This window comes from Canis lupus, chromosome 15, assembly GCF_003254725.2.
Source record: "Canis lupus dingo isolate Sandy chromosome 15, ASM325472v2, whole genome shotgun sequence".
Classification (NCBI taxonomy): domain Eukaryota; kingdom Metazoa; phylum Chordata; class Mammalia; order Carnivora; family Canidae; genus Canis; species Canis lupus.
The window spans coordinates 1032041-1059094 of NC_064257.1; the positions used below are offsets into that span (position 1 = coordinate 1032041).

Genomic DNA, 27054 nt, shown 5'->3' on the forward strand with positions numbered 1-27054 from the left:
GCAGACTCCCCACTGAGCAGAGAGCCCTGATGCAAGACTCCATCACAAGACTCTGAGATGATGACCTGAGTTGGAAGTCCATGCTTAACTGGGTGCAGGTGCCCCCTCAAAGTAATATTTTAACTGTAGGAACTATTACTGTTTCATTTTACAGATGAGAAAGCTGGAGTTTAGAGATGTTAATTTCCATTTCCTGGACCTAGTAACTAGTAGAATTAGTATGAACTCCGATCTCTCTGACTTGAGAGCCTGCATTCTTTATCAGTTCTGTATTGGCTCCCAGAAGTGCATATCCCAAGCACGTATGCCAGAGTCCCTTTTGCAGCCATTTGGGATGAGGGCCCGTATTGGATTTTATTTGCCACAAAATTTTTCCTTTCGGTGAGGTACTTTGTTTTTTCTTGTTACTTTGATAGCATTTAGAAGTCTGATTCTTCTCTATCACCACAGTCATTATTCCTGTTTCTTTAATCCCATGGTAGACAGGTTTTGTATCTTCTGCTGAAAGTTAGCAATTCCAGTGTGAAGTGTCAAGCTTTGTTTCTATGTTTTTATCCTCAATTCTACAAGCAGCCTTTTCCCTTCTCCGGAATATGTGTTAACCTGGCAGATTTTGTTTTTCTTTTCTTTCTTTGGGTTGTAATGGCCTGAATTTTTCAGCCTTGGAGAGAAATACATTACAGAATCCAGATCATTAGATGTTTGCATTAGACCGCCCTGAGTTTTTAATGCTTCTTGCTATCCATTTATATGATTTTATCTCATCTATCCTACACTCCCAGATCTTTAGTTTTCTTAAGCTTGTTCATTGATTTTTGTGGTGTTTTACTTATTTATTTTTTTTAGCTGCCTTGGTACTGCCTATCCTCCTCTTCTCTTGTTCATCAGTGTCCTTGAGTTTGCATTCCTCTTTTCGGTCAGCTCCCCCAGCTAGCTTGTCTGCTTACTATTCTTGTCTACGCTTCTTGCTTTTCCTACCTCCCACCTGCTCAGCTCTACCTTCTTTTCTCCTTGCAAATTCCTGTGCTTATTTCTCAGTCACTTTTCTGACTTCTTTACTTTGGATAGTCTTTTGTTTGTATGACTCCCCTAAAATTTGTGTAAAAGAAATGCCAAGTGTACAGTCTTAAGATTTTAAAGGGCCTGCGGTATTGGTGAGTAAAGAGCTGGACTGCAGACTTATTTTTCATACTATGATCCTGTTGCCCTATTTAAAGTGACAGTCTTTTTTAGAAACATTGGCATTGGGATCACTTTGTGTGTAGGTATTGTTCTGAATCTTAAACATTTTAAAACCAAATTTATTGTATTTTGGAGAGGAAAAAATTTAAAAAGATTGGAAATGTTGAGCCCTTAAATATTTGTTTTGGTCATTAACATACTCAATCTTTTTCCTCCAGATTTAACTCAGGCTTTCCCTCACTTTGGAACTCCTAGATTTGTGAATATTGGATATTTTGAGAAGCAGGGGTTCTTTCCTTGATATTGACTAAGGAGTCTATTTACCTTCAGGATGACATCTGAACTGGAGAGCAGCCTAACATCTATGGACTGGTTACCACAGCTCACCATGAGAGCAGCCATCCAAAAATCTGATGCTACACAAAATGCACATGGAACAGGAATTTCCAAGAAGAATGCACTCCTTGACCCAAATACAACACTGGACCAAGAAGAAGTCCAACAGCACAAAGATGGGAAACCTCCATACAGTTATGCCAGCCTCATTACATTTGCAATTAATAGCTCACCCAAAAAGAAAATGACTCTAAGTGAGATTTACCAGTGGATCTGTGATAACTTCCCATATTATAGAGAGGCTGGCAGTGGTTGGAAGGTAAGGATTTTATTTAAATTATTATTTTTATGCTATAAACATAAAAATGGCTCTATTGAAGATAAAGCTTTGTAGGGGCTTATATAATTAAAAAGTGAAATTCTGATGATTAGTCATTTTTAAGATGTCAGACAAGTAAAATTTTTTTATTAAGTGATTAATTTTATCTTTGATGGAATACCAATTCGTTAAAACTTTATTATGTTGCATGACTGAGAGAACATAAAGTAAGAACAGAGATAATTAGCATTTACTGGAAAACAATACTTACAGCTCAGGTAAGTGGATAGTGGGTCTTTAGTTTAAAAAAAAAGTATTGTAACTAGTATTGTTTTCCTCATCTAAGGTTTTTTTTTAACTTTCATTTTGAAAGAGTTTTAGATTTATCGAAGAGTTACATAAATAGTCCAGAGAGTTCCCCTGTGTCCTTCAATCACTTCCTCTATGTTAACATCTTAGGTAATCATAGTACAGTGATAAAAACTGAGAAATTGATGTTAGTTCAGTACTTTCGAGTTTTTTCTTTTCCTTTATTCCTTCTCTATTAATTGGGATTCTTTTGTATTCAAGACTTCTACTTTCTCGTTTTATTTACTTATTCAGTCTTTTATTTTGCATAGTATGCATTCATGGACATTTATTTGTGCTGTCATTATTTGTCAATCAGATAGTTGAAGCTTTGGCCATAAAGAGCTCTTAGAAGTTGGCTCCTGTGCCCTTTTGATTTGGCCCTGTTATTTTGTTTGTTTAGCACTTTTTAACTTTCTGGCACAACAAGATGTTCCAGGCTCATCTTGTATTATTCCTGTCCACTCGTAGAATCAACCAGATTTTAAGAAGCCCTCGTTCCTCATCTAAGCTTTTTGATGAACTGTCAAATTGGTTTCCTACCTAATTTATGTTCTACAACAAATAATTCAATTTAACTTTCTTTTGTGTCTGCAGATATTGTTTATATTCCCATATGAGAATTACCCAGTTGTATGCTATGTAGGGTATGTGTATATGCATGTGGAAAAAGGGAGTTTAGAGTTTTAGATGGTAATTACTCTTGTTTCTTTTAAGCCTTCCTGTCTCAACACTTTTGTCTTTTTTGTTTGACTAGATTTATTAAAGATATTTACTGATTTATTATGCATTGATGATGTGCTATGCACCATGTCAGATAATCAGGTGTCTCAAGGGAAGGGATTTTTAACATATCCACTTCTATTCCATGTCCTAGTACAGTGCTTCCATTTAGTAAGCCTAGGAAATGTGGTTCAAATGAAACCTTGAATCTTGGTCCCAGCCTTCTTTCATAGCTTTACTTTTTTCTAGTTCTTTCTCATGCATCTTTTTTCTTTTGCCTATTCCAGCCTGCTAGCTGTCCCTGGAAATAAAAGCTGTGATTTTTTTTTTCCTTGCTTTCAATTTTCTCTTATTTGTCCTTGGACTTTCTGCCTTTTTTTCTAGTTGGCATTATCCTATTTTGTCTTTCAGCTTGTGTGTTACCTCTCTCCTCCCTATAGAACTAATCTCTTCTGTTTCCATATGCTTGATAAATAACAGCATCATAGACTTTTAGATTTTTGCTTAAATATCTTGTTTCATTAGTTTTTGTTTCTGTACCCAAATACTTAAGTGATAGTTGCTTTTATTTCTATGTGTCAGGTGCTTTACTCCCAAGTGCCTTCTGACATCTTTGTCTTTTTAAGTCACACAACAGTTTTAGGAAGTAAGTATTGTTACTGTCCAAATTTGCAAAGTAAGAAAACTGAGGCTTAGAGAACTAACTTTACAGTTTCTCAAAGAATGCAGGAACCCAAGATTTAGTAACAAACTTGGAGATTTGGAGATTTCAAATCTCATGCCTTAACCATTACACAAGGCCTATAATTTTGTAAACACTGTATAAATATTTATTGAATTTAATTTTCCAAGATGGTCTGTCTCTTAACTGGCCAACTCAGTATGAGCAGCAATTGTTAACAGTATAATATGAATAAGAGTCTACTCTTAACAATATTTCATTGGAGGAAATACATAAAAGTATTTGATCCATGAATAAAAAAAAAAACATCATTTTAACCAAGTAGTAGTGATCCATGTAAACTGTGTGCTCTGGCTTTAGGCACTACTATTCAGTAGAGTCCTTCTGTCAAGATTTCGGATGAGGGAAGGCAGATTTTGATAAACCTGTTTAATATTGGAAAAATATGGTGGCTAGGGAATAGACATGCCAAATTTGAATAAGTGGCTTTGGCTTAGAAAGCCCATCAGGGATTCATGGGTCTCTTTAACTGGTTGTAAACCTAAATATTTGCTGAAACCAGACAGGTGACATAAATGAGTAAAGCAAAAAAGATGCCTAACAGAAGAGTGCATGTCTAATGTAAGGCAGCTGTGCTCTAGGCACTTGTTGCATTTTAGAGAATATGACAGATCTTACATCCCCCCACCCCCTGAAAATTCAGAAATCTGGATTTTGTGTGTTTTTTCCCTATTTATTTATTTATTTATTTATTTATTTATTTATTTATTTATTTATTTTAAATTTTATTTATTCATGAGAGACACAGACACACACACACACGGGGGGCGGAGGGGAGCACAGACACAGGCAGAGGGAGAAGCAGGCTCCATTCCCATGCAGGGAGCCTGACGTGGGACTCGATCCCTGGTCTTCAGGAACACACCCGGGACTGAAGGTGGAGCTAAGCCACTGAGCCACCTGGGCTGCCCTGTTTCCCAATTTTTAAATTTTAATTCCAGTTCTCTTTAATACAGTGCAGGCCAAACATAAGTCTGTTGGCTGAGTTCATTCTGTGGACTCTGGCCTAGATCATATCCTCTTATTTTCAGCTACTTTAGTCTTTAATTTGAAAAGGATTTACTTACTGTATACTCTTGTGAGTATGTTGAGTTTGGCAGTACTAAGAAACTTATTAACACAGGCCCCCTAAGGAAGCTTATAATCTTTATTGGATAAGGGGGATAATCTATAAACAAGTAAGTATGATGTTATGTAAACAGTTCTGTAATAGAGAAATACAGAATACTGTGCTGTGATGAATTGACTAATGGGGCACACCTACTGTGTGTAATACTATCCAGTATATGTGTGGCTTAGTAAAGAGTGTTAAATGAAGATTGAAGTTAAGAAGTGCTGTGAGAATTTAGAAGAGCTTATGGCAAGTGTGATGAGATTCTTGAGTGGCAAAAAGACTAAGTGCTAGGAGCACACAGGAAGGGTGAATCAATAGAAAACTATTGAGGAAGTGTAATTGAGCACTATTTTGAAGACGAGGAAGATTTGGGTTTTTATTTAAAATATATATAAAAGGGGGATCCCTGGATGGCTCAGCAGTTTGGTGCCTGCCTACGGCCCAGGGCGTGGTCCTGGAGTCCCGGGATCAAGTTCCGCATCGGACTCCCTGCATGGAGCCTGCTTCTCCTTCTACCTGTGTCTCTGCCTCTCTCTCTCTGTGTCTCTCATGGATAAATAAATAAAATCTTAAAAAAATATATATATATAAAACATTCAGGAAACAGTTGCTTATAGGGGTTCTTGAGAGAAAGCAGTAAGAGTTGGGATAGAGCCAGAATGCAGAGATTCCGTGAATATATGAATGCCAAGCTGAAGAGCTTGGTCCAAATTTTGAAGTGAATAGTACATGAAGATCAATTATGTACCTCATTTACTGTCTGACCTCAGCTTGGCTCAAGTGTAAGTCCACATGAGAGTGCCACATCCATTCTGCTGAATTTTGTGCTGCTGGCCAGCCCAACTCATGCCCTGACACTGGTTTGGAAGTAACTGATAGTTTTAGCTGGAAGATAATGGCTTAGTTATAGTGAGGAAAGAAGGGGAAAAGGAAGAAATGGGAATAGGTGGAGGAGTATGTTCCTCATAGAACCAAAGAGATTGGTCCAATCTCTTGCTTTAGGCAGATCTTTAATATTTCCAGGGATTGCTATCTTATAGTTTTTCTTTTAAACCCCAATTTTAGGGTGCTTAGAACTTGCCAGGATTGTTGCCAATTTTATTTCTGTAGACAGAGAAATAATTTAAAATAAACATTGCAAATGGAGACAAATGGAAACTGGTTTACCACCTCCTTTGCTCAGGTCTTAACTCTATTTTCACATTTTACAATTTGCTCTCCTTAGATTTGTTTTGCACACTCCTACAGTCTGGTGCTCAGTATTTCTTGTCACCCAGAGGAGAAAATTGCCATGGTCATTTGAAAGGATTCAGATAGAACTTTAATATTTAGTTAGAATTCCCTTTCATTTCTGTGCTAGGGCATTGAAGGGAGGTTATATACTGAAAATAACTCTTTGAATATTCCAGAAGAGTTTAAAAAACACTATTTTAATTTCTATGATGGAATGATTTTGTAATCTGAACTAGAGTTTTTCCTCTAATTTAATTTTTATTTAAATTTTTGTGCTATTCGTTTACTAAATTTAAATTTTTGTGCTATTCGTTTTACTAAAGAAAACCTTTTAGCTTACTGGAGTTTAGGGTAATAAAAAGAAAAATACAAAAAAATGTTATGTGTATGTGGAGTGTATTCTTTTTATGTGGGCAGAGAAAGAAAAATCTATATTTGTTTATTGTTAAAAAGAAACAAATAATAAACTAGAAATGTAGTGAATATAGTTACTTATAAGGGGTTGGGTGGAACCTGGGTGGAACCTAGGTGGAAGGAGTATAGAAGAGAATAAGATTTTGAGTACACTTTATTTCGTTCTAAACCATGTGTTTTTACACTATATATATATAGAGAGAGAGAGAGAGAGAGAACCAAAAAGGATGGAAAAAGGAAACTTTAGAATTGAATATAAGCAGAAACAGACAAGCCATACGTCTTACCAAATGAATAACACAATCACACAAAAAAAATTCAAGGAACTTTTGAAAAGAGTATTCTATTATTTCCATATACTAAGATTGAAAAGAATTGCAAAGAAACCGTGATGTTTACTTAATAGCTCTGTTTAGTGGTTTTTCACTAGGGGCAGTCAGTCTCTACCTCCAGTAACCCCAAGAAGAGAAGTTGGGAGCAATTCTAAAACTATATAATATGCATGGTATGATAGAATACATGAGTACATATATTTGATGTTGGGAAACTAGGGCTCTCACAGTGAGGGGGAAAACGAGATACAGGTAGGAATGTGGTGGTTAATTTGAATTAGAGGTACCAGTTTAAACTTAAGTTTAAAATAAAAATCACTTAGAATGTTTTTAAAATTTAGATTCCTGGGTCACAACTCCAGAGATTTTGAATTAGTCATCTTGAATAGAGCCTAGGAATTGGCATTAAAAACCATTATAAGTGATTTTAGTCCAGATAAATTTTACTTTTGAGAAACCACTTTTGGGGCTGAGATTTTTAAGGCCAAGCAGTATGCTTTGATCAGTTATTTAACCTGGGCCATTTTTCTCCAGGTTAACCTAGACCATTTAAATTATATCTACCTCTATTCTCCTAACTTCTTTTCTTGGAATTATTATAGTTACAGTCTGGCCAAGATGTGAGGATCTTCATTGCGTGTGTGTGTGTGTATATATATATATATTCATGTCTTGACTTTCGTATCTCTCTGGGTATTTTAAAAACTTTTTTAAGGATTTATTTATTTGAGAGGGGGTGGGGCATGCACATGCAGGGGGAAGGGGAGAGGGAAAGAGAGTCTTTTTTTTTTTTTAATTTTTATTTATTTATGATAGTTACAGAGAGAGAGAGGGAGGCAGAGACACAGGCAGAGGGAGAAGCAGGCTCCATGCACCGGGAGCCCGACGTGGGTTTCGATCCCGGGTCTCCGGGATCACGCCCTGGGCCAAAGGCAGGCGCCAAACCGCTGCGCCACCCAGGGATCCCGGGAAAGAGAGTCTTAAGCAGGCTCCACTTGGAGCCCAACTTGGGCCTTGACCCCACAACCCTGACATGATGATCTGAGCTGAAACCACGAGTCAGATGCTTAACCGACTGTGCCACTCAGACACCCCTTTCTCTGGGTATTTTATTTTATTTTATTTTATTTATTTTATTTTATTTTTTCCTCTGGGTATTTTAACTTTCTAAATATGCTTTTGGTTTTTTTTTTTCAACTGATTTGTGATTACCATATGAAAAGCATTATATTCTAGGTTATGAGTTGATAGACAAGGTCCTTACCATCATGGAGCCTACATACATTTTGGTATAGGATGCAGTATGTGGGAAGAAGACCATTAAACAAATAATTATAAGTGTGATGAGAAGTCCAGGGTGAGAAGTTTATTACAGTGAGACCTAAACTACTGAGAAAAGTCAGAGAAGACTTCCCTAAAGAACTGATGTTTAGGGACTTCTGGGTGGCTCAGTGGTTGAGCATCTGCCTTTGGCTCAGGGCATGATCCTAGGGTTTGGGATTGAGTCCCGTACATCAGGCTCCCTGCAGGGAGTATCCTTCTGCCTGTGCCTGTGTCTTTGCCCCCCCACCCCCCTTCTCTCTCTGTCTCTCATGAATAAATAAATCTTTAAAAAAACAAACAACTGATGTTTAAGCCAAGAATGAATTGAAGTTGAATAGACTCAGGTGAAAGGGATAGAGTGAGTAATGCTGGGGGCAGTCCTCTTTGAGGGAGCAACAAATGGAAAGCCTAGAGGTGAGAAGGAACATTAGAGGGGATGAATATAGACAGTTGGGTAAGGAGGGTAGGGTCAGATGAAGGAGTTTGGAGGCTATAAGGTTATTGGATTTTATCCTAAGTGCAGTGGGAAGTCATTGAAAAGTTTTAAGTGAAGGAATAATACTGAATACCTTGTGGAGAACTGCCTGCAGAGTTGAGCATGGTGGGGGAGAGACAAAGAGAGAAAGGTGGAGGACGACACCACTTAGGAAGCCTTTGTACTATTTTTGGTGAGAATGGTGTCCTGGATTGAGATAGTGATGGGAGATGGAATAAAGTAGGTGGATCAAAGGTAGACTTAAGATCTGGTAACAGATTGGGATGCCTGCACGGCTCAGTGGTTGAATGACTGCCTTTGACTCAGGGCATGACTTCGGGGTCCCATATCAGGCTCCTTGCGGGGAGCCTTCTTCTCTCTTTGCCTATGTCTCTGCTTCTCTGTCTCTCTCATGAGTAAATAAATAAAATCTTTAAAAAAGAAAAAAGATCTGGTAACATTTATTTTAGATGGTGAAGAAGAGAGAAGGGTTTTAATTTTAAGTATGTCTTAAAGCTTTCTTTTAAAATTTTTTTCAAAGATTTTATTTTTGAGAGAGAACGAACATGAGCTGAGGGGAGGGGCAGAGGGAGTCTGAACAGGGAGTCTGATGTGGGACTCAGATCATGACCTGAGCTTGAAGGCAGATGCTTAACCAGCTGATCCATCTAAGTGCCTATCTTAATGCTTTCTGATTAGAGCTGTTATGTGAATAACTAACTGTCTTTAACCTGAGAAGAGAAAACTGGAAGATCACTGTGGGGATAAAGATTGAGTTTAATTTTAATCATACTGAGTTTAAGGTGTTTCTGGAGATGTCTGGTAGATTGTTGAAAATATATGTTAGGAACTCAGGAGACAGGTGTAGTTTGGAGGTCCAGATCATCACAGATGGTCATTGAAGCCATGGCTGTAGATGAGATTTACGTAGGCAGCAAATGTAGAAATGAAAAAAGGACTTGGGGGGGAGTCTTGATGATTTCCAACATACATCTTAGCTTTTTGTAGAGGAGGAAGCCCTAAGTAGAGATGTGTCCTTCCCCTGAGGCCATATAGAAAAATTTTTTCACCCCCATCTTAAACTTTTAAGGTGGGTAGATGAACTCCAGTTTGTTTAAATTAGTTCCTTTTTTTTCTTGTCTTTTTTTAGATTTGGGCTATTTTTTATGATTCCATTTTATTTCTGCTACTATTTTATCAGTTATACCCCTTCTAAATTTTAGTGACTGTTCTAGTTTTACCATACGCATCTTTATGAAGGTTTGCTTTCAACTATACCATTTTATGTATAGTGTAAGAACATTATAAACCTTCTATTTCTAATTCTTTTGACCCATCCTTTGTGCTATTGTTGTCATACATTTTACTTTTATATTATAAACTTCATAATTGTTATATTTTCTCGAGATAGTTTTATTTTATTATTTTTTTAAAGATTTTATTTATTTATGAGAAACGGGGAAACATAGGCAGAGAGGGAGAAAAGGACTCCCTGCAGGGAGCCCAATGTAGGACTCCATCCTGGGACTTCGGGACCACACTCTGAGCCGAAGGCAGACGCTAAACCGATGAGCCATCCAGGAGTCCCTGGATAATTAATATTTTTAAAGTGTTATAAATAAGAAAAAGTGTTTTTAAAATTTACCTTCATTTTTACAATTTCTGGAACTTTTTTTTTTTTAAGATTTTATTTATTTGACAAAGAGTGCACATGGGAGAGCACACAAGCAGAGGGAGAGGGAGAAGCAGTCTCCTGGGTGAGCAGGGAGCCTAATATGGCACTTGATTCTAGGACCCTGGGATCATGACCTGAGCCAAAGGCAGCTGCTTAACAAACTGAGCCATCCAGGTGCCCCTGGAACTCTTATTTCTTTTTGTAGATCCAAGTTCCTATTTGTTACATTTTTGCCTGAAGAACTTCCATATAGCATTACCAGCCAACTGGCACTATAAAAAATAAAATCTTTTAGCTTTTGCTTTTCTCAGTCTTTATCTTGTCTTCATTTTTGAGAGACATTTTCAGTGCATACAGAATGTTTTTTTTTTCTTTTAGTATTTTGGAGATGTCACTCTGTTGCCTTCTAATTTGCAGTTTTTGAGATGTCTCAAAAACTTTGCACAGTTTTGAGATGTTATAATTTTTATCTTTATTCCTCTGTACATAATTTTCCCCCTCTTGCTGCCTTCACAATATTCTCTTCATTTTGATTTTCACCATTTTGACCTCTAATGAAAATAGGTGTGTGAATTTTTAATTTCTTCCGTTTGGCGTTCTCTGAAATTCTGCATCTGTGATTTGATGTCTTGAATTATTTTCAGAAGAGTCTTGTCTGTTCTTCACATTTTTCTTCTCCATACTTTTTTTTTTCCTCCTCTGGGACTCCCATTACATATATTGTTCCACAGTTTTTGAACGATCTTGTGTGTGTGTTTAAAGTTTGTACACGTGTGTGTCAATTTGGGTAATTTCTCTTGATCTAGCCTCAAATATCTGAGCTTTTCCCTGGTTGTGTCCAGTCTGCTGATGAATCTATTTAGGGAGTTCTTTATCTTTGATTATGTCCTTTAATTTTATTATTTACTTTTCACTCTTACAGTTTCCACATCTCTGTTGAAATTCCCCATCTCTTTTTTTTTTTTTTTTTTAAAGATTTTATTTATTTACTCATGAGAGACGCAGAGAGAGGCACGCTCCATGCAGGAAACATGATGTGGGACTCAATCGTGGGACTCAGTATCATGCCTTGGGCCAAAGGCAGGTGCTCAACCGCTGAGCCACCCAGGTGTCCTTGAAATTCCCTATCTCTTTATGCAAGTTACCACCTTTTCTACTTGGTCCTTGAACATATCAGTTAGTTATTTTAAAGTTCTAGTCTGATAGTTCTAACACCTTTCATTTGAATATTGATAGTTTTATGTCTTGACAGTGGAGTTTCTTCCCTTGCATTTCTTACATGTCTTGCAGTGTTTGAGTGCCAGATAATATGTATAGAAGAATGGTCAAGATTGAGATAAATGGTATAGAGAGCAAGTGAGTGTGGTTGGTGGGGGCTGAGGAGAGAGGCAGAGGAAGAAGGGAGAGAGGGGATCTTAAGCAGGCTCCACACCCAGCGTGGATTTCATGACTCTGAGATCATGACCTGAGCCAAAATCAAGAGTCAAAGCTTAATCAGCCAAGCCACCCAGGCAACCCAAGGTAAATAATGTTTATACCTGTAGATGGACAAGTGTCTTTCTCCCCAGGCCATTTGTTTGGAGAGTTGAATCAATTTGTCAATAATTGAGTTGGATTTGGGTTTTGTTGTTGGTATCTTTACCTTCAGTATACCACAGACTTTACATTGCTGTAGCAATAGGCTTTTATTACCTGTGCTTGGAATGAGGTGCCTGGGTACTATAGAATTTTCTCAGTTTTCCTGTTTTCTCTTTAGATTTTTGTTGTCCCTGCCTACCTTGCTACAATTGGGGATCTCTCCATGTTCCTGCCTGTCCTCTATCAATAGGCTGTTCTCACTTGTTATTCACTGCTGGGCTTGGGATAGGGGCTTTGAGTTTTCTCTGCTTTCTTTCCTTCCTCCTTTTCCTTTTCCTTTTCCTTTCCTTTTTATTTTTTATTTAAAAAAAATTTTTTTTTAATTTATTTATGATAGTCACACACAGAGAGAGAGAGAGGCAGAGACATAGGCAGAAGGAGAAGCAGGCTCTGTGCACTGGGAGCCCGATGTGGGATTCGATCCCGGGTCTCCAGGATCGTGCCCTGGGCCAAAGGCAGGCGCTAAACTGCTGCGCCACCCAGGGATCCCTCCTTTCCTTTTTAAAATAACTATGCCCAACTTGGGGCCCCTACTATGACTCCAAGATCAAGAGTCACTTGCTCTACCCACTGAAGGAACCAGGTGTCCCTCTTTTCTTGATTCAGCCTCAGTCATACTTAGGCCCTTGGACTTGAGGTATGGCCTTTCAGTGTTTCTTCCCTTGAGCCATACTAGGGTATCTGTAGTTTCTTTTAATGTAGGGTCCCGGGTCCAAGGCACTTTCTGACAGTTTTCCCAGAGGTAAAGGGGGTTTGCTTCTACTCTTCCTTCCCAGCCATCAGTAGATCTTCGCTTGTGTCTTGAGAGGGTTTTCATTTCCATTCTTCCCTCAGAATCAGTCTTTGCCAGAGTCCTGTCGGTGAGTTTTGCTGCTCCTGCCTCATAGTTAAAGTTGCTTTGTGAGATCTCTTGAAGGTGGTAGGGCCTTATTTCCCACTACAACTGTCTATTACCTCCTTCCTGCTTATGAACTACAAGGGAAACGTTCTTTGTTCTCCCTTCTTATTCCCATTCTTTCTTGTGAGCATGTAATAAAGGCTCATGGGGAAAGAGCTTTAAGAGTGAGTAGGAACTTCCCTTATGGTTGGGGCCCTTGCTACTTTAAACTGACACATAGGAGACGCCTGGGTGGCTCAGCAGTTGAGTCTCTGTCTTTGGCTCAGGGAGTGATCCTGGGGTCTGGGATCAAGTTCCGCATCAGGCTCCTTTTGGGGAACCTGTTTCTCCCTCTTCCTGTGTCTCTGCCTCTCTCTCTGTGTCTCATGAATAAATAAATAAAATCTTGAAGAAAAAAAAAAAAAAACTGACACACCAGCCTATGCTTTACCTTACAAATTTTAGCTAGTTTCTTGGATGCTTGGATGGTGGCCACTTCTTTCTCCCATACTCTGCCAAAAGATGAGACAGTTTGTCTGCTTTCTCCTTGAATGGGCTTGTCCTTCTTAGGAATTTAATTTGTTGTGCTGCCTTGCAGCTTCATCTCTCTGATGTGACTCAAAAATAGGATTTTTTTGGTTTTGTTTTTTGGCTTTACCATTAAACGTTTTTTCATTGTTTGGGAGTGATCATTACTCTCTGTAGCTGTTTATATCCCAAGCAGAGGTGGAACTCCCATTCTTAAGTTTGAAATTAATGTTTGGTAATAAGATAGGCTTGAATTTATATTCGGTGGTCATTTTTAAAAGACTTTTGTAATCCTGATATTCCTCTACGAGGGGAAAGTTTTTCTCTCTTTTTTAAAGATTTTATTTATTCATGAGAGACACAGAGAGAGAGGCAGAGACATAGCAGAGGGAGAAGCAGGCTCCCTATGGGAAGCCCGATGTGGGACTCAATCCCAGGATCCTGGTATCACAACCTGAGCTGAAGGTATGTGCTCAACCACTGAGCCACTCAGGTGTCCTGAGAGGAAAGTTTTCATATAGGCATTGTTGTTAGAGTTCTGGATTTTATGTTTAAAATATGCCCTAAATGCTCTCCCCTAAAATTGGCTAAATGCTTTTGGAGCCCCCTCTCTATCTACTAAATACCTGGCCATGTTGGCACAGAAATTATGGAATGGATTTTGGAACATTGTATTAAAAAGAAATGGCCTTTGGGTATTTTTTGTAAAAATTGTGGCACAGTCCTTATTCAAGAGAAGATTTTCTGTTTCACAGATTCTTCAGGTTGCTGAGTGCATTTTCTTGCCATCCAAGATAGTTATTCTTTCTTGCTGCATTGATGGAGCTAGATGTTCTTGCTAGCCCTCTGTAGCCACTGTTTTATGTGTGTGTGTGTGTGTTTTAAGATTTTATTTATTTATTCATGAGAGACATAGGCAGAGGGAGAAGCAGGCTTCATGCAGGGAGCCCGATGTGGGTCTCGATCCTGGGCCTCCAGGATCACACCCTGGGCTGTAGGCAGCGCTAAACCGCTGCGCCACCAGGGCTACCCTGTTTTATGTGTTTTCTTACAAATTGAAGTAAGAACCTAATTAGCTTCTATACATTCTTGTAATGGAACAGTGGAATTGTTTTTGCTTAAACATTTTTTTAACTCATTAGAAAAATGATAATACTTGTGCATTATAGCTTATTTGAACATTGCAGGAAAGAAAAAAATTATCTCCTATAATTCAGGTAGAATAACTGAGCATTTTGCAATTCTGGGTAATTCTAAGAATGAGTGAATGGGGGTTGCCTGATTGGCTCAGTTGGTAGAACATGCAGCTCTTGATTTCAGGGTCATGGTTCTAGCTGCATGTTGGGCATGGAGCCTACTTTTAAAAAAATGAATGAATGAATACCACAGGTAAAGTCATAGTCATGGGGCAGCCCGGGTGGCTCAGCGGTTTAGCGCTGCCTTCAGCCCAGGCCGTGATCCTGGAGACCCGGGATCGAGTCCCACGTTGGGCTCCCTGCATGGAGCCTGCTTCTCCCTCTGCCTGTGTCTCTGCGCCTCTCTCTCTCTCGGTCTCTCATGAATAAATAAATCTTAAAAAAAAAAAGTCATAGTCATGATGTAATATACAATTTTATATTTCGTATTTAATATTTAACATTAATCATAGGCGCATCTTCCTATGATTAGATCTTCCTAAAAGGTCTTAATAAACGTTTAAAATGGGATACATATTTCATCATTTGGAGTTTTATAAAGTTTACTAGAAGCTGTCTTTCCCAGTAGTTACTTTGCAGCACTGATAATTTAAAAATTGGAAAGGTTTACATTTGAAGCTTGGAATTGTATTCTAGTGCACAGAGATATTTAGGCCTCTGATTCTGTTTTTAAGAGTAGATTTTGTCTCTTGGATTCCAATGACCCTGTGGCTTTTCTTTAATTTCAGAATTCCATACGACATAATTTGTCACTGAACAAGTGTTTCCTTAAAGTGCCTCGATCAAAGGATGATCCCGGAAAGGTAGGATTCATTATCTTAAGATAAAATAATTGGATTCTTCATTATTTATCTGTTGTCATGTTTGTATCTGAGTAATCTGTTACACATAGAGAAAGAGAATTGGAATGAGAGCACTCAAGAACCTGTCTAATTCATTGGTCAGGAACCTTCCTGATGCTCCTTCACTTTACCCTACTTCATCCCCATTTAGTTGATAATCTTCAAGGACCAACCAGGCACTTCTCTTTAAGCAGTGGGAAGTAACTTCTAGTGTAGAGCTGGTCCTCTGTAATAGGTTGCTGCTTCTAATCTAGTTTTGTTTATTTTCTTAAGTAGTGTCTATTTGGTTTTTGAATTGCTTGTCAGGAACCACAATTCATTATTTATTGCATATAAGAGGTATATTTGGTAGATCTTGACAGAAGTGCCAATAATTCTTACCCTGAAATAAAATTCTCTGTTTCCTTAATTTCTTAGTTGATGTTTTTTCCTTTTCATTCTATTTATCTCCTGCCACCATTATACTTCTAGTATTTTATCTACAGGGACTTCCCTTCTTTTTGGTTTTAATAGCCATATCAACTGCAGTGTGACCTGAACTTGGTACTAGTTACTTGGTTTCTAAAGCTCAGAGTACTTTCTTGGGCCATAATTTGGTTGTCAGGATGCATTATTAGATGATTTTGAGACAGTGTATTTATCTATTGGCAAATGCACTATTGTTTGGCTGGTTAAAAAGTCTAACCAGCCAAACAGTCTTTTTAAGTTAACTATCCCTGGAAGAATCTTTCTAAAATCTGTCTAAAACCTGGCTATGTTACCACCCCTACTTAAAAGTACTGCCTGGTCAGTATCTTGGAGATGTTTCCTTGTGTTATCAAATACCCTTTATGCTTTTCCTTGATCTACCTTTCTAGCTATGATTCATATTCAAACTGACTGTGAGGAACTGCTTGAAGTTTCCCAAACATGCTTTTCGTATGATTATCTTCTACGGCACAAACTCCCTTTCTCTACTTGTGTGGCCTACTCTTTGGGTCTTTTAAGGTTGATGAGCTACAGCATTTCTTCTCTGAAGCTTTTTTGTTTCCGTATACTTCATCTGAGTCTGTTATTCCCTCTTGATTTTCTGTTACTTGGTCATCACTGTAGTAGCTCCTAACCAGTCAGTCTATCCTTGGGTTTACTACTTCTTTATAGTAACTTTTACATAGTAGCCAATGCTGTCTTTCAAAAATGTTATCCTGTTATATTTTCTTTTCTTTTTTTTTTTATTTTCTTTGTTTAAAATCTTCATGGACTATCTGCTGTCCTTAGGTTGAAGTCTAAACTTTAAGAGGGTAGGGATCGTGTGTGTGTGTGTGTGTGTGTATATATATCCACATATGTATGGATACACACACACACACACACACACACATATACTTTTTAGCTCCTGTTGCTTGCACAGTGGCTGGTTTCACGGATGAGATACTCTTGTTGAATGAATGAATGAATGAATGAATGGTATCCTCTGCTAGATAGATAACTTCTAGAGATTAGAGATAAAAAGTTAATCATTTCCACTATAAAGAATGCACTCTTAATGTATATTTTATAGTACCTTCTGTGATGTGCCCCATCAAGTTGGTTCTAAGTAAGATCGAATAGATTATTATTATAGTCTTATTTGACTCAGTTATTTGCTGTGTTTATAATTCTCTAAGGTTGTGTTTCTTTTCTTTAAAGCAGGCTTATTATAAAAAAAGAAATGTTATATTTGCTTCATTACAATTTCTGATGGGCAGTGAGTATATATGAATCTGACTGAAAATGTTCCTACAAGAGTTTAGAGATTATTTTAGTAGAGTTCTTTGAGAGCACTGATTTAATACCATAAATAGTTGGTTCAGATATAATTTTTACATGACGTTTAAATCATTAAAAAAGCCCGGTACACCTGATTGCTTTACTGTGTTATGTACTAAGTCTTAACCAATTGGCGATCTATTTAAAAAGAACTTGTGCTGTCAGGTTTTCTTTTGTGCAGAACCTAAAACTTTCTCCACCTTTAATTAAATAGTATCATGGGATAAGGCGTATGTGGAAAACATGTTTTCTCAGAATCCTGATAATTTAACAAATTTCAACTTTTCCCATTAGTTTCCAGTTTTAAAGTCTTGTTTTAATCAAAGCACGTCATTGCTATAATTAATTTTGGTCATAATAGTGAATATCATACATTTAATCTTATAAAGTACATTATATTAATAAAGACATTTTTATTTTCAGTCTCAAGGTGAGATTTAAATATCCATTGTTCTTTCTGTGGTCAGAAGTACATTAAATTGGATCTTAATAAAATGCATTTATAGGAATAAAGTCATTTTAATTTTTGGTACCAAAATACAATTTTTTATTTAAAAATACTATTGCCTAAAAAACATTTTTGAAAAACCTCAGATCTAACCCATTTCATAGAAAAGAAAACTAAGGCTAATATATGAGGAATGACTTGTCCAGATTCAGTGTGGAATTAGAACTCAAGTGTATTGGCCAGACTTACCTGTAGTCACAGAAACCCATTACAGACCAACTAAGGGAGAAAATTTATATAGGAGGAACTGGAGCCTGGTTCTTAAATTGTGTCATTTTAGTCTACTAAAGTCCCTTAGTTCTACCGGCTTCTCTGATGGCTGCTTTTATCAGCCCAGTTAATGGCAATGATGACCATCCGCAGCTTCTGATTTACGTTCCACTAGTTTACTAACCTTTAGCAGGTGGGAGTTTTGGTGTCCTCCCCTACCTGGAATGTAACAAACATCTTACTTAGAATGAAGGCTGCACAAGCAGAATACCCTTGGTTTCCTTGGTTCCTAGACTAAAGCTTTTTCTACTACACCAATCTTCCTTGAGAGGGAGGCCAAAATGTTAGTTAAGTTTTGGTACTTATGAATTGTTTTTTCTTTTTGTATTACAGTGTTGCCTGGCATTTGAGGAGCTTTTCCAAAACCACCCTCACCACAGTGGGAGAAAACCATTGAGCCAAGGTGGGGTGGGAGTAGTTTTTGATCTTGGGTATGGGGTGGACTTTAACCCCTTAGGATTTTACTAGTTGCTGCCGTGACTCATAAGGGTCCAAGAGATAGAGGTAGAAGTAGCGCATCCAGTATCATCTTCTTGTATTTTTATCTGTATAGCTTCCTGTTCAGTGTATCACCAGAGAAATATGAAGGCCAGCCTAAACCTAGAAGAGTATTGTTGAATTACAGATGTTTTTATATGGCTATTTATTCCTAACTCAATCCTTCATCTTCTAGAAGTCTTTGCCGTGAAATCCCTGAATATTTGAATCTCCCCCATATACATTAATGGGCTGAAATCAGTCTTCTTATGTTCCTTGAAACTAATTTCAAATAGCCACAATATTGCTTTCTTTAAAAAAGAAACACAAAATGAAATTATGTTTTGCATCAGTAACTCTGCTGCCTGTTTTAAGACAGATGTCTATTTTCTTTTATCTTCATTACAATCCTGTTTCTGCATCTTATAGTCCATCTCCATTTTTAATTATTTTTATCTTTTCTATTTTTATTAGTTTTCTGTTTGTTTTATGATCTAATTGTCTTTAAAGTCTTCTTATCCTGCCTTTTACTTACACATGCCTCTTAATTATCTTAAAGGAAGGTAAATGTTTTCACATTATGGGAAAAGAAATCCTATCTCTTTCTTTGCTTTCTGCCTTCATCTTTTCTCAACCTTTTTTCCTCTTCTCCAACTCAGAAAAATGAATCTTTGATTTTAAAGGAAATAAAAGATTACAGGAAGTGGTTTCAACAGTTGTATAATTAGCGGCAGTGAGTTCTAATAGAACTGAGGTAGTAGCTAAGAAGACACTATGAGGGCCACCTGCCTGTTCTGAGAGAGACTAACTTTAGTGGATTCATGCTAAGAAGAGCTTTTTAGGGCAGGGTGGGGCATGCTTTTCTTGCTTGGAAATAGGAAGGTCATAAAGGCTTGGTGGCTGTGAAAATCAGAGTGGTTTGTGAGGAAACAGCTGCTAGAGAATTTTCTGGAATTCTGAGACTAATTTTTTTCTATTGTCCACTGTCATAGTATGGGGACCATAGCATAGTTGACTGATCTCTTTTTTACAAAGAGTTTTCTTTTTTGGCCATGTTAGTATTGTGTTGTATTTATTTATAAATTATTTCTTATTCATAAGTATCCTATTTTGGTCACTTGATTTGTTAAAAGATGTAGAAGAACTAGAGAGGTTTGAAAGTATGTAAGATATAACATTAAGTGATTAACAGTGTTGTAGAAATCACAGGTATGTGGTATTTACTCTGAGGAAAGAAGATAAGAGTGTAATTTTAATACTAGTCTTAAAGTAGATGCATGATTTTTGTGAAGAGTTTGACCTCTTTGTATAAAACCAAATAGGAAGTGGGATTTAACGATAAAAGCAAGAGTTTGGTTAGACAAAAATAAGGACATGTTATTTATTTGATTGAAAAAACACTGGTAGGGTTCCCAGGGATATTTTAGAGTTTGCCACTTCTGAAGCACTTTAGGGATAGATCAAATTAATAACCTTTGTGGCTTTAATTCGTGGTAGGTAAGAGCCCCACTCGAAGGCTGAGAAGAGGACATGATCAAATTGAGCTAAGGGACCAGTGAGTATAAAGTTGAGATAGAATCAGGAATTAAGGGAATTAATGTAAGTACAGTAATCTGCCCTTATCTGCAGAGGATACATTGCAAGAACCCCAGTGGATGCCCAAAACCTTGGAAAGTACCAAACCCTATGCATGTCTTTTTCCTATACATATGTACCTATGATAAAATTTAATTCAGAAGTTAGGCATAGTGTAAGAGATAATAACTTATGATAAAATAGAACAGTGTTAATGTTATTCTGTAGGAAAAATGTGAATGTCATCCCCCCGAAATACATTATACTCTATTCCCACTTTGATGATATGAGATGATAAAGTACCTGCGTGATGAGATGAAGTGAGGTGAGTGATGGAGGATTGTGATGGCTCATTAGGCTACTCTTGACCTTCTGATGATATGTTAGAAGGACCATAGTTTGTGACAAACTGCAGGATGTGAAACTGGGGTTAAAGAGGGGGCCACTGTACTCACATGAGATCCAAGAGTGAAGAAAAGGATGAGTACCAGGGAATACATGTTAAGGCAAAGGTGGATTTTGAATGTGAGACAGTTCAGTAGACAAAGCAAGGTTAGAAAGCCTAAAAGTAAATAAGCACTGGCATTTGAAGAGATTTGAAAGACTGAGTTGAATGAGATGAGGATCCTATTCAGAGAGAACATTGCAGAAATAAATGTGCTGCACAGAGCCCTAACAATATACTCAGGAAAGGCAGTTGAGTTAGAGTGGCCTTTTATTTCCACATGCCATATTCTCCATTATCTTTTAAGGATGGGAAGTCACAGTTTGTTCTTGTTGGCCTCCTCTATTTTTTTCCCATCTCTAAACTACTTTTAAAAAAAGTATTTTGTAAAAAAAAAAATATATATATATATTGTCAACAATTTTTTTTTAAGATTTTTATTTTATTTATTTATCCATGAGAGACAGACAGAGGCAGAGACACAGGCAGAGGGAGAAGCAGGATGCTCACAGGGAGCCCGACATGGGACTCGATCCTGTGACCGATATCATGCCCTGAGCTGAAGGCAGACGCTTGAACCACTGAGCCACCCAGGCGTGCCTTGTCAACAAATTAATTTAAAAAACTATATATGGTAAAATTCACTGGTGTATAATTCTATTTTTTTTTTAAGATTTATTTATTTATGATAGAGAGAGAGAGAGAGAGAGAGAGGCAGAGACACAGGAGGAGGGAGAAGCAGGCTCCATGCCGGGAGCCCGACGCGGGACTCAATCCCGGGACTCCAGGATCGCGCCCTGGGCCAAAAGCAGGCACTAAACCGCTGAGCCACCCAGGGACCCCCTGATTCTAGTTGTTTTGACAAAAGCATACAGTGTAACCAACACTGTGATCAAGATATGGAACATATATATATTTTTTAAGATTTTATTTATTCATTATTGAGAGAGAGAGAGAGAGGCAGAGACACAGGCAGAGGGAGAAGCAGGCTCCATGCAGGGAGCTGGATGTGGGACTCGATCCCGAGACTCCAGGATCATGCCCTGGGCTGAAGGCAGGCACTCAACCACTGAGCAACCCAGGGATCCCCAAGATATGGAACATTATTGTCCGTTGGTAGTCAGCCTCTTCCTCCACCCCCAGGCCACTACCGATCTGTTTTCAATCTATATTTTTGCTTTTTCCAGAAGTTCATGTAAGTGGGACTCATACAGTGGCCTTTTGGATCTGGCTTCTTTCAGTTAGCATAATGTATTTGAGATTCTATCTATGTTGTTTTAGCAGTTCATTGTTTTTGTTTTATGTATTCTGTTGTATGGATTTACCACATTTAATCACCATTTGAAGAATATGTGGATTGTTGTCAGTTATAATTTCATTTGGCCATCAAAATCTTTTGGTCTTTGGGTCAATAATTAGTTTGACAAAATACTAAGGTACAAGACAGTGTTGAATTAACCTAACCTAATAACATAGTAGCCATACTAAACTGCTTTGTGGGTTATGTTAAACATAGGTGAGAATTCTGTCTCTTGGAAATCAGTTGTGATACATTAAAACTTTATTTTTCTCCAACTTAAAAAAAATTTCTACAAGGACTAAGCTAAGGCAATGGTGATTTAAAAACAAGATACGACCAACTATTGATCACTTAATCGGACATACTGTTTTTAAGTATCTTTAACATTTAAGGAACTGTTTACTATAATCAATATGTTTATTATGTATTATTTTTAATCCAGTGATGAAGAGTAAATTCCTTAACAGTCTTCTTTCCTGAATAACACTTAGCTTATATACAAAAACAAAAAACAAAAAAACCACGTAGCTTAATTTGGTAATCAATATATTTAAAAGTAAAAGTAATAAAAGCCTGTATTTGTTCAAGAAAAATGTTCCAAGGACCTGAGCTATCATTAAGATAGTTTTTGTCCAAACATTCATTCAGCCAGCTAGCCAACCAAGCTGCCTGCCTTTGAGTATATTTGACTATTTACAGTCTATTTTTGTGGTCTGAGTAGAGTGACTATTTAACTTCTAGTCCAAACTAGAAACTTCTAAGAATGAAAGGGGGTGTTTCTTAATTATGCTTAGGCAATAGGTGTAAATCAAGACAAAAATTGGGAAGTATGTTTACTCTATATAGTACATGCAAATGCTGTACCATGGAGCTCTGGGCAATTACCAGCATCTTAAGATGTTGGAGGGAAAACAAACAGACTTTTAAAACTGGATTGGCAAATTTAAACTGGGAGAAAAATAAAACATTGAGACATGGTATGAAGCCAAAGAAAAAGTCAGGGACAGAAGGGATTCAGTATGTGTCGGAGGCCCTGATGATGGGCATTGAGAGTTAAGGATGAACACAGAATAGTCTCTGGTGATTCACTTTATCAGTGAATGTGTAACTTGTCAATAGGGTTAGTTGAAACCAAAAACATAAAATTCACAGATTTAGCCATTTGGAATGGTTAGTAATTTATGATAGGGACTGCTTTCCCCAGGAATATGAAATAAATAGTAACAACCTCTATTTATATTTAATCAGATAATGGCTTTATTTTTTAAAGATTTTTTTAAGTAGTCTGTGTACCCAACGTGGGGCTCAAATTACAACCCTGAGATTAAAAAACACATGCTTGGGCAGCCTGGGTAGCTCAGCGGTTTAACACCACCTTTAGCTCACGGCATGATCCAGGAGACCCAGGGATTGAGTCCCAGGTCGGGCTCCCTGCATGGAGCCTGCTTCTCATTCTGCCTGTGTCTCTGCCTCTCTCTGTCTCCCTCTATGTGTCTTTCATGAATGAATGAATGAATGAATCAAATAAAATCTTAAAAAAAAAAATTACATGCTCCAGCAACTGAGTTAGCAAAGTGTACCAGATAATGGCATTTTTATTAGGCTGCTTTTAATCTGAAGGCTGTTAAAGAAAGGTCAAATTAATGTGTGATAGAGCAGGGTACTTCTTATTGACATAAAATTTCAATCAGAAATAAATTATTAGGATAATTGTACTTTATTTTAAGTGATAAATATTTTGTAATGATGAAGTTAAAGGTATTTAAGTCCATTGTTGGTCTTTGGCACATTTTAATTTTTGATGCATTTTCTAGATTTTGATTACCTTAATTTTCCTGAAATTGATGAATTATCAGTATTGTTTGATCACTTCAGTTTAGGATTCCTACCTGGTTTTTAATTGGGTGCCACTTTCTTCCCCCTCTAAAATCAATTGGGTGCTATTTTTCCCCCCTCTAAAATCCATCTTTGTTTTAGGATGGATATATATAATCTTTTTTAATTGTTAGTATTGTTCTTCAGTAATCTCAACACCCAACATGGGGCTTGAATTCATGACCCCAAGATCAGGAGTTGCATGCTCTTCTAACAGAGCCAGATAAGACAGATAGAGGCACCATATTTTAGGATATCTCGAAGTTGGCAGTTGATTTGTTTTTAGAAGGTGTGTTCAAAGCTGTACAGTTCTTTTTTTTTTTTTTTAAGATTTTATTTATTCATGAGTGACACACACATAGGCAGAGACACAGGCACGGGGAGCAGCAGGCTCCCTGAAAGGAGTCCGATGTGGGACTCCAGCCTGGACCCCTGGGATCACGCCCTGAGCCAAAGGCAGATGCTCAACCGCTGAGCTACCCAGGCATCCCCAAAGCTATACAGTTCTAATTTGTGATCTTTGGGGTTTTGCACACTAGGTAGGCTGTTGGAGTCTCTCCTTCAGGAGAACATTAGTGTGCTGTACCAGAATTGTTGATACGAATTAATGTCTACATTTGTATACTGCATTACAGATTAGGGAGTTATTTTATAGGTATTATCTCAATCTTTACAACAAACCCCAGTTTCAGATTGTGATATTTAAGTCCACAGTAGAGTTTTCCATAGTAGGTTAGTTTGTGTAAAACTCACATAATGTAACTTCACATAAATGGAATCATTCAGCGTACAATTGACCCTTGAATACAAGGTTTCTACTGCACAGGTGCACTTATACATGGAATTTTTCAATAAATACAGTACTTTAAATGTATTTTATAATTTTTTTAAACACTTTTTTCCTCTAGCTTACTCTATTGTAAGAATACAGGTAATAATACATATAAAAGAAAGTATGTGTTAATTGTTAATCAGTCAGGCTTCTGGTCAACAGTAGGCTATTAGTAGTTAAGGTTTGCGGGACTCAAAGGTAACATGTGGATTTTTAACCAGAGGTGGGGGGCTGTTAGTGCCCCCAAGCATGTTCTTGGATTACCTGTACCCTCTGTTTGTGTCTGACTTCTTTCAGCAGGATGTCTGTGATGCTATTGCACATGTCAGTTGTTTGTTTTTTATTATTGCTAAGTAGTATTCCATTTATTCATTGATTTGTTGGCGGACATTTGGGTTGTTTTCATTTTGGGACTATTAGGAACAAGCTACTAAGAAATTCTCATACATATATACCTTCATTTCTCTAACATAGTGTTTACTGTGTCAAAGGGTAGGTGGGAGATTAACTTTATAAGAAACTGCCAAATCTTTTCCCAGAGTAGTTGTGTATTTTAAATTTCCAGTAGCAGTGCATGAGAATTCCAGTTGCTCTACATCCTGGTCAACAGGTGGTATCATGTATCTATCTTTGACTAAGTCATTTTAGTGGACATAGAGTGGTATCTCATTGTGTTTTAATATAGAATTTTCCACATTGAGCATTGAGTAAGTACATGGAAATGTACTTACTGGTCATATGTATATCCTCTTTTCTGGAGTTTCTTTTAAAGTCTTTTGGCCTTTTTTCTTTTTAAAATTTGGTTGTCATTATTGAGTTGTAATTTTTTTTTTATTTTAATGAACCCAACAGGCTTGCTTTTTTTTTTTTTTTAGAGAGTGTGAGAGAGAGAGAGCAGAGCGAGAGCGGGGTTGAGGGAGAGGGAGAGAATCTTAAGCAGGCTCAACATTCAGTGTGGAACCTATGTGGCTCGATCTCATGACCCTGAGATCATGACCTGAGCCAAAGTCAAAAAGTCTGACATTTAAACTGACCAAGCCATCCATGCGCTCTGTAGGTTTTTCAAAAATATGTTCTGGATATGTTTTTTCCTAGATTTATTCTATATAAATATTTTTTCAGACTAGTTTGCCTTTTTCTTATTATAATAGTGTCTTTCATATTTTTATATCTTTGTTGCTGAATGTAATGATTTCTATTAATAGGTATTCTGGTTTTTTTTTTTTTTTTTTTTTTTAGTTTCAGAAGTAGAATTTAGTGATTCATCAGTTGCATGTAACAGCCAGTGGGTGCTCAGTATTCACAGGCCCTCCTTAGTGCCCATCCCCCAATTATCCCTTCCCTCCAGCAACACTCAGTTTGTTTCCTAGAGTTCAGCGTCTGTTATGGTTTGTCTCCTTGTCAGGTTTCATCTTATTTTAATTTTCTTTCCCTTAGTTCATCTGTTTTGTTTCTTACATTATACAGATGAGTGAAATCATATGGTATTTGTCTTTCTCTGACTTAATTTGCTTAGCAAAATACCCTTTAGTTCCATCCACGTCATTGCAAGTGGCAAGATTTCATTCTTTCTGATGGCTGATTAATATTCCAGTATACATATATATAATATATGTAATATATAAATGTAACATATAGGTAATATACATTATATATATATGTATATATATATCACATTATCTTTATCCATGCATCTGTTGTTGGACATCTGGGCTCTTTCCATATTTTGGCTCCATTGCTGCTATAAACATTGGGCTGCATGTACCCCATCAAATCACTGTTTATATCCTTTGGGTAAATATCTAGTAGTGCAGTTGCTGGGTTGTAGAGTAGTTTTATTTTAACTTTTTGAGGAACCTCCATTCTGTCTTCCAGAGTGACTGGACCAGTTTGCATTCCCATAAGTGTAAGAAGGTTCCCCTTTCTCTGTATCCTCACCAGCATCTCTTGTTTCCTGAGTTGTTAATTTTAGCCATTCTGACTGTTGTGAGGTGGTATCTCATTGTGGTTTTGATAAAATGGTGTCTTAAAAAGAGTAGACATTTTGGATTTTGATGAAGTCTAATTTACCAATTTTTAGTGACTTTTGTGTCCTGTCCAAGAAATCAACCAAGGTCATAATGATGTTTCTCCAATGATTTCTTCTGTAGATCTTATAATTTTATTTATTATTAAAAATAATATTTTAAAGTAATCTCTGTGTCCATTTTGGGACTTGAACTCTGGACCCTAAGATCAAGAGTTGCATGATCTACTGACTGAGCCAGCCAGGTGCCACAGATTTTATAGTTTTAAATTTCACATTTAGGTCTGTGACTCATTTAAAATTAATATTTGGGGCAGCCCGGGTGGCTCAGCGGTTTAGCACCACCTTCGGCCCAGGTGTGATCCTGGAAACCCGGGATTGAGTCCCACGTCGAGCTCCCTGCATGGAGCCTACGTCTCCCTCTCCCTCTCCCTCTCCCTCTCCCTCTCCCTCTCCCTCTCCCTCTGCCTCTGCCTCTGCCTCTGCCTCTGCCTCTGCCTCTGCCTCTGCCTGTCTCTGTCTCTCTCTCATGAATAAATAAATAAAAAAAACTTAAATAAAATTAATATTTGTGTGTGATGTTTAATCTTCCTGTTTGTTTTTATATTTATGAAATACTCTTAAAATATTCTTTAAAACTTACTTTTTTCTTCTAATATAG

General features: G+C 37.3%; 1 protein-coding gene and 1 long non-coding RNA gene across 7 annotated transcripts in view; one reads left to right on the forward strand and one right to left on the reverse strand.

Moving 5' to 3' along the window:
• Positions 1 to 27054, forward strand: part of FOXJ3 (forkhead box J3) — a 141746-nt gene that overhangs the window by 41802 nt on the left and 72890 nt on the right. For 5 of the 6 annotated variants that reach the window (XM_025419712.3, XM_035698751.2, XM_025419707.3 and 2 more), the window contains exons 3-4: positions 1513 to 1837; positions 15184 to 15258. In XM_025419712.3, coding sequence (XP_025275497.2) covers positions 1513 to 1837; positions 15184 to 15258 — 400 coding nt within the window. Of the gene's footprint in view, positions 1 to 1400; positions 1838 to 15183; positions 15259 to 27054 lie in introns of all 6 variants that reach the window. The other variant, XM_049093972.1, reaches the window with a different exon arrangement.
• Positions 1 to 27054, reverse strand: part of LOC112642270 (uncharacterized) — a 57500-nt gene that overhangs the window by 29033 nt on the left and 1413 nt on the right. The gene's annotated exons all lie outside the window — the stretch shown is intronic.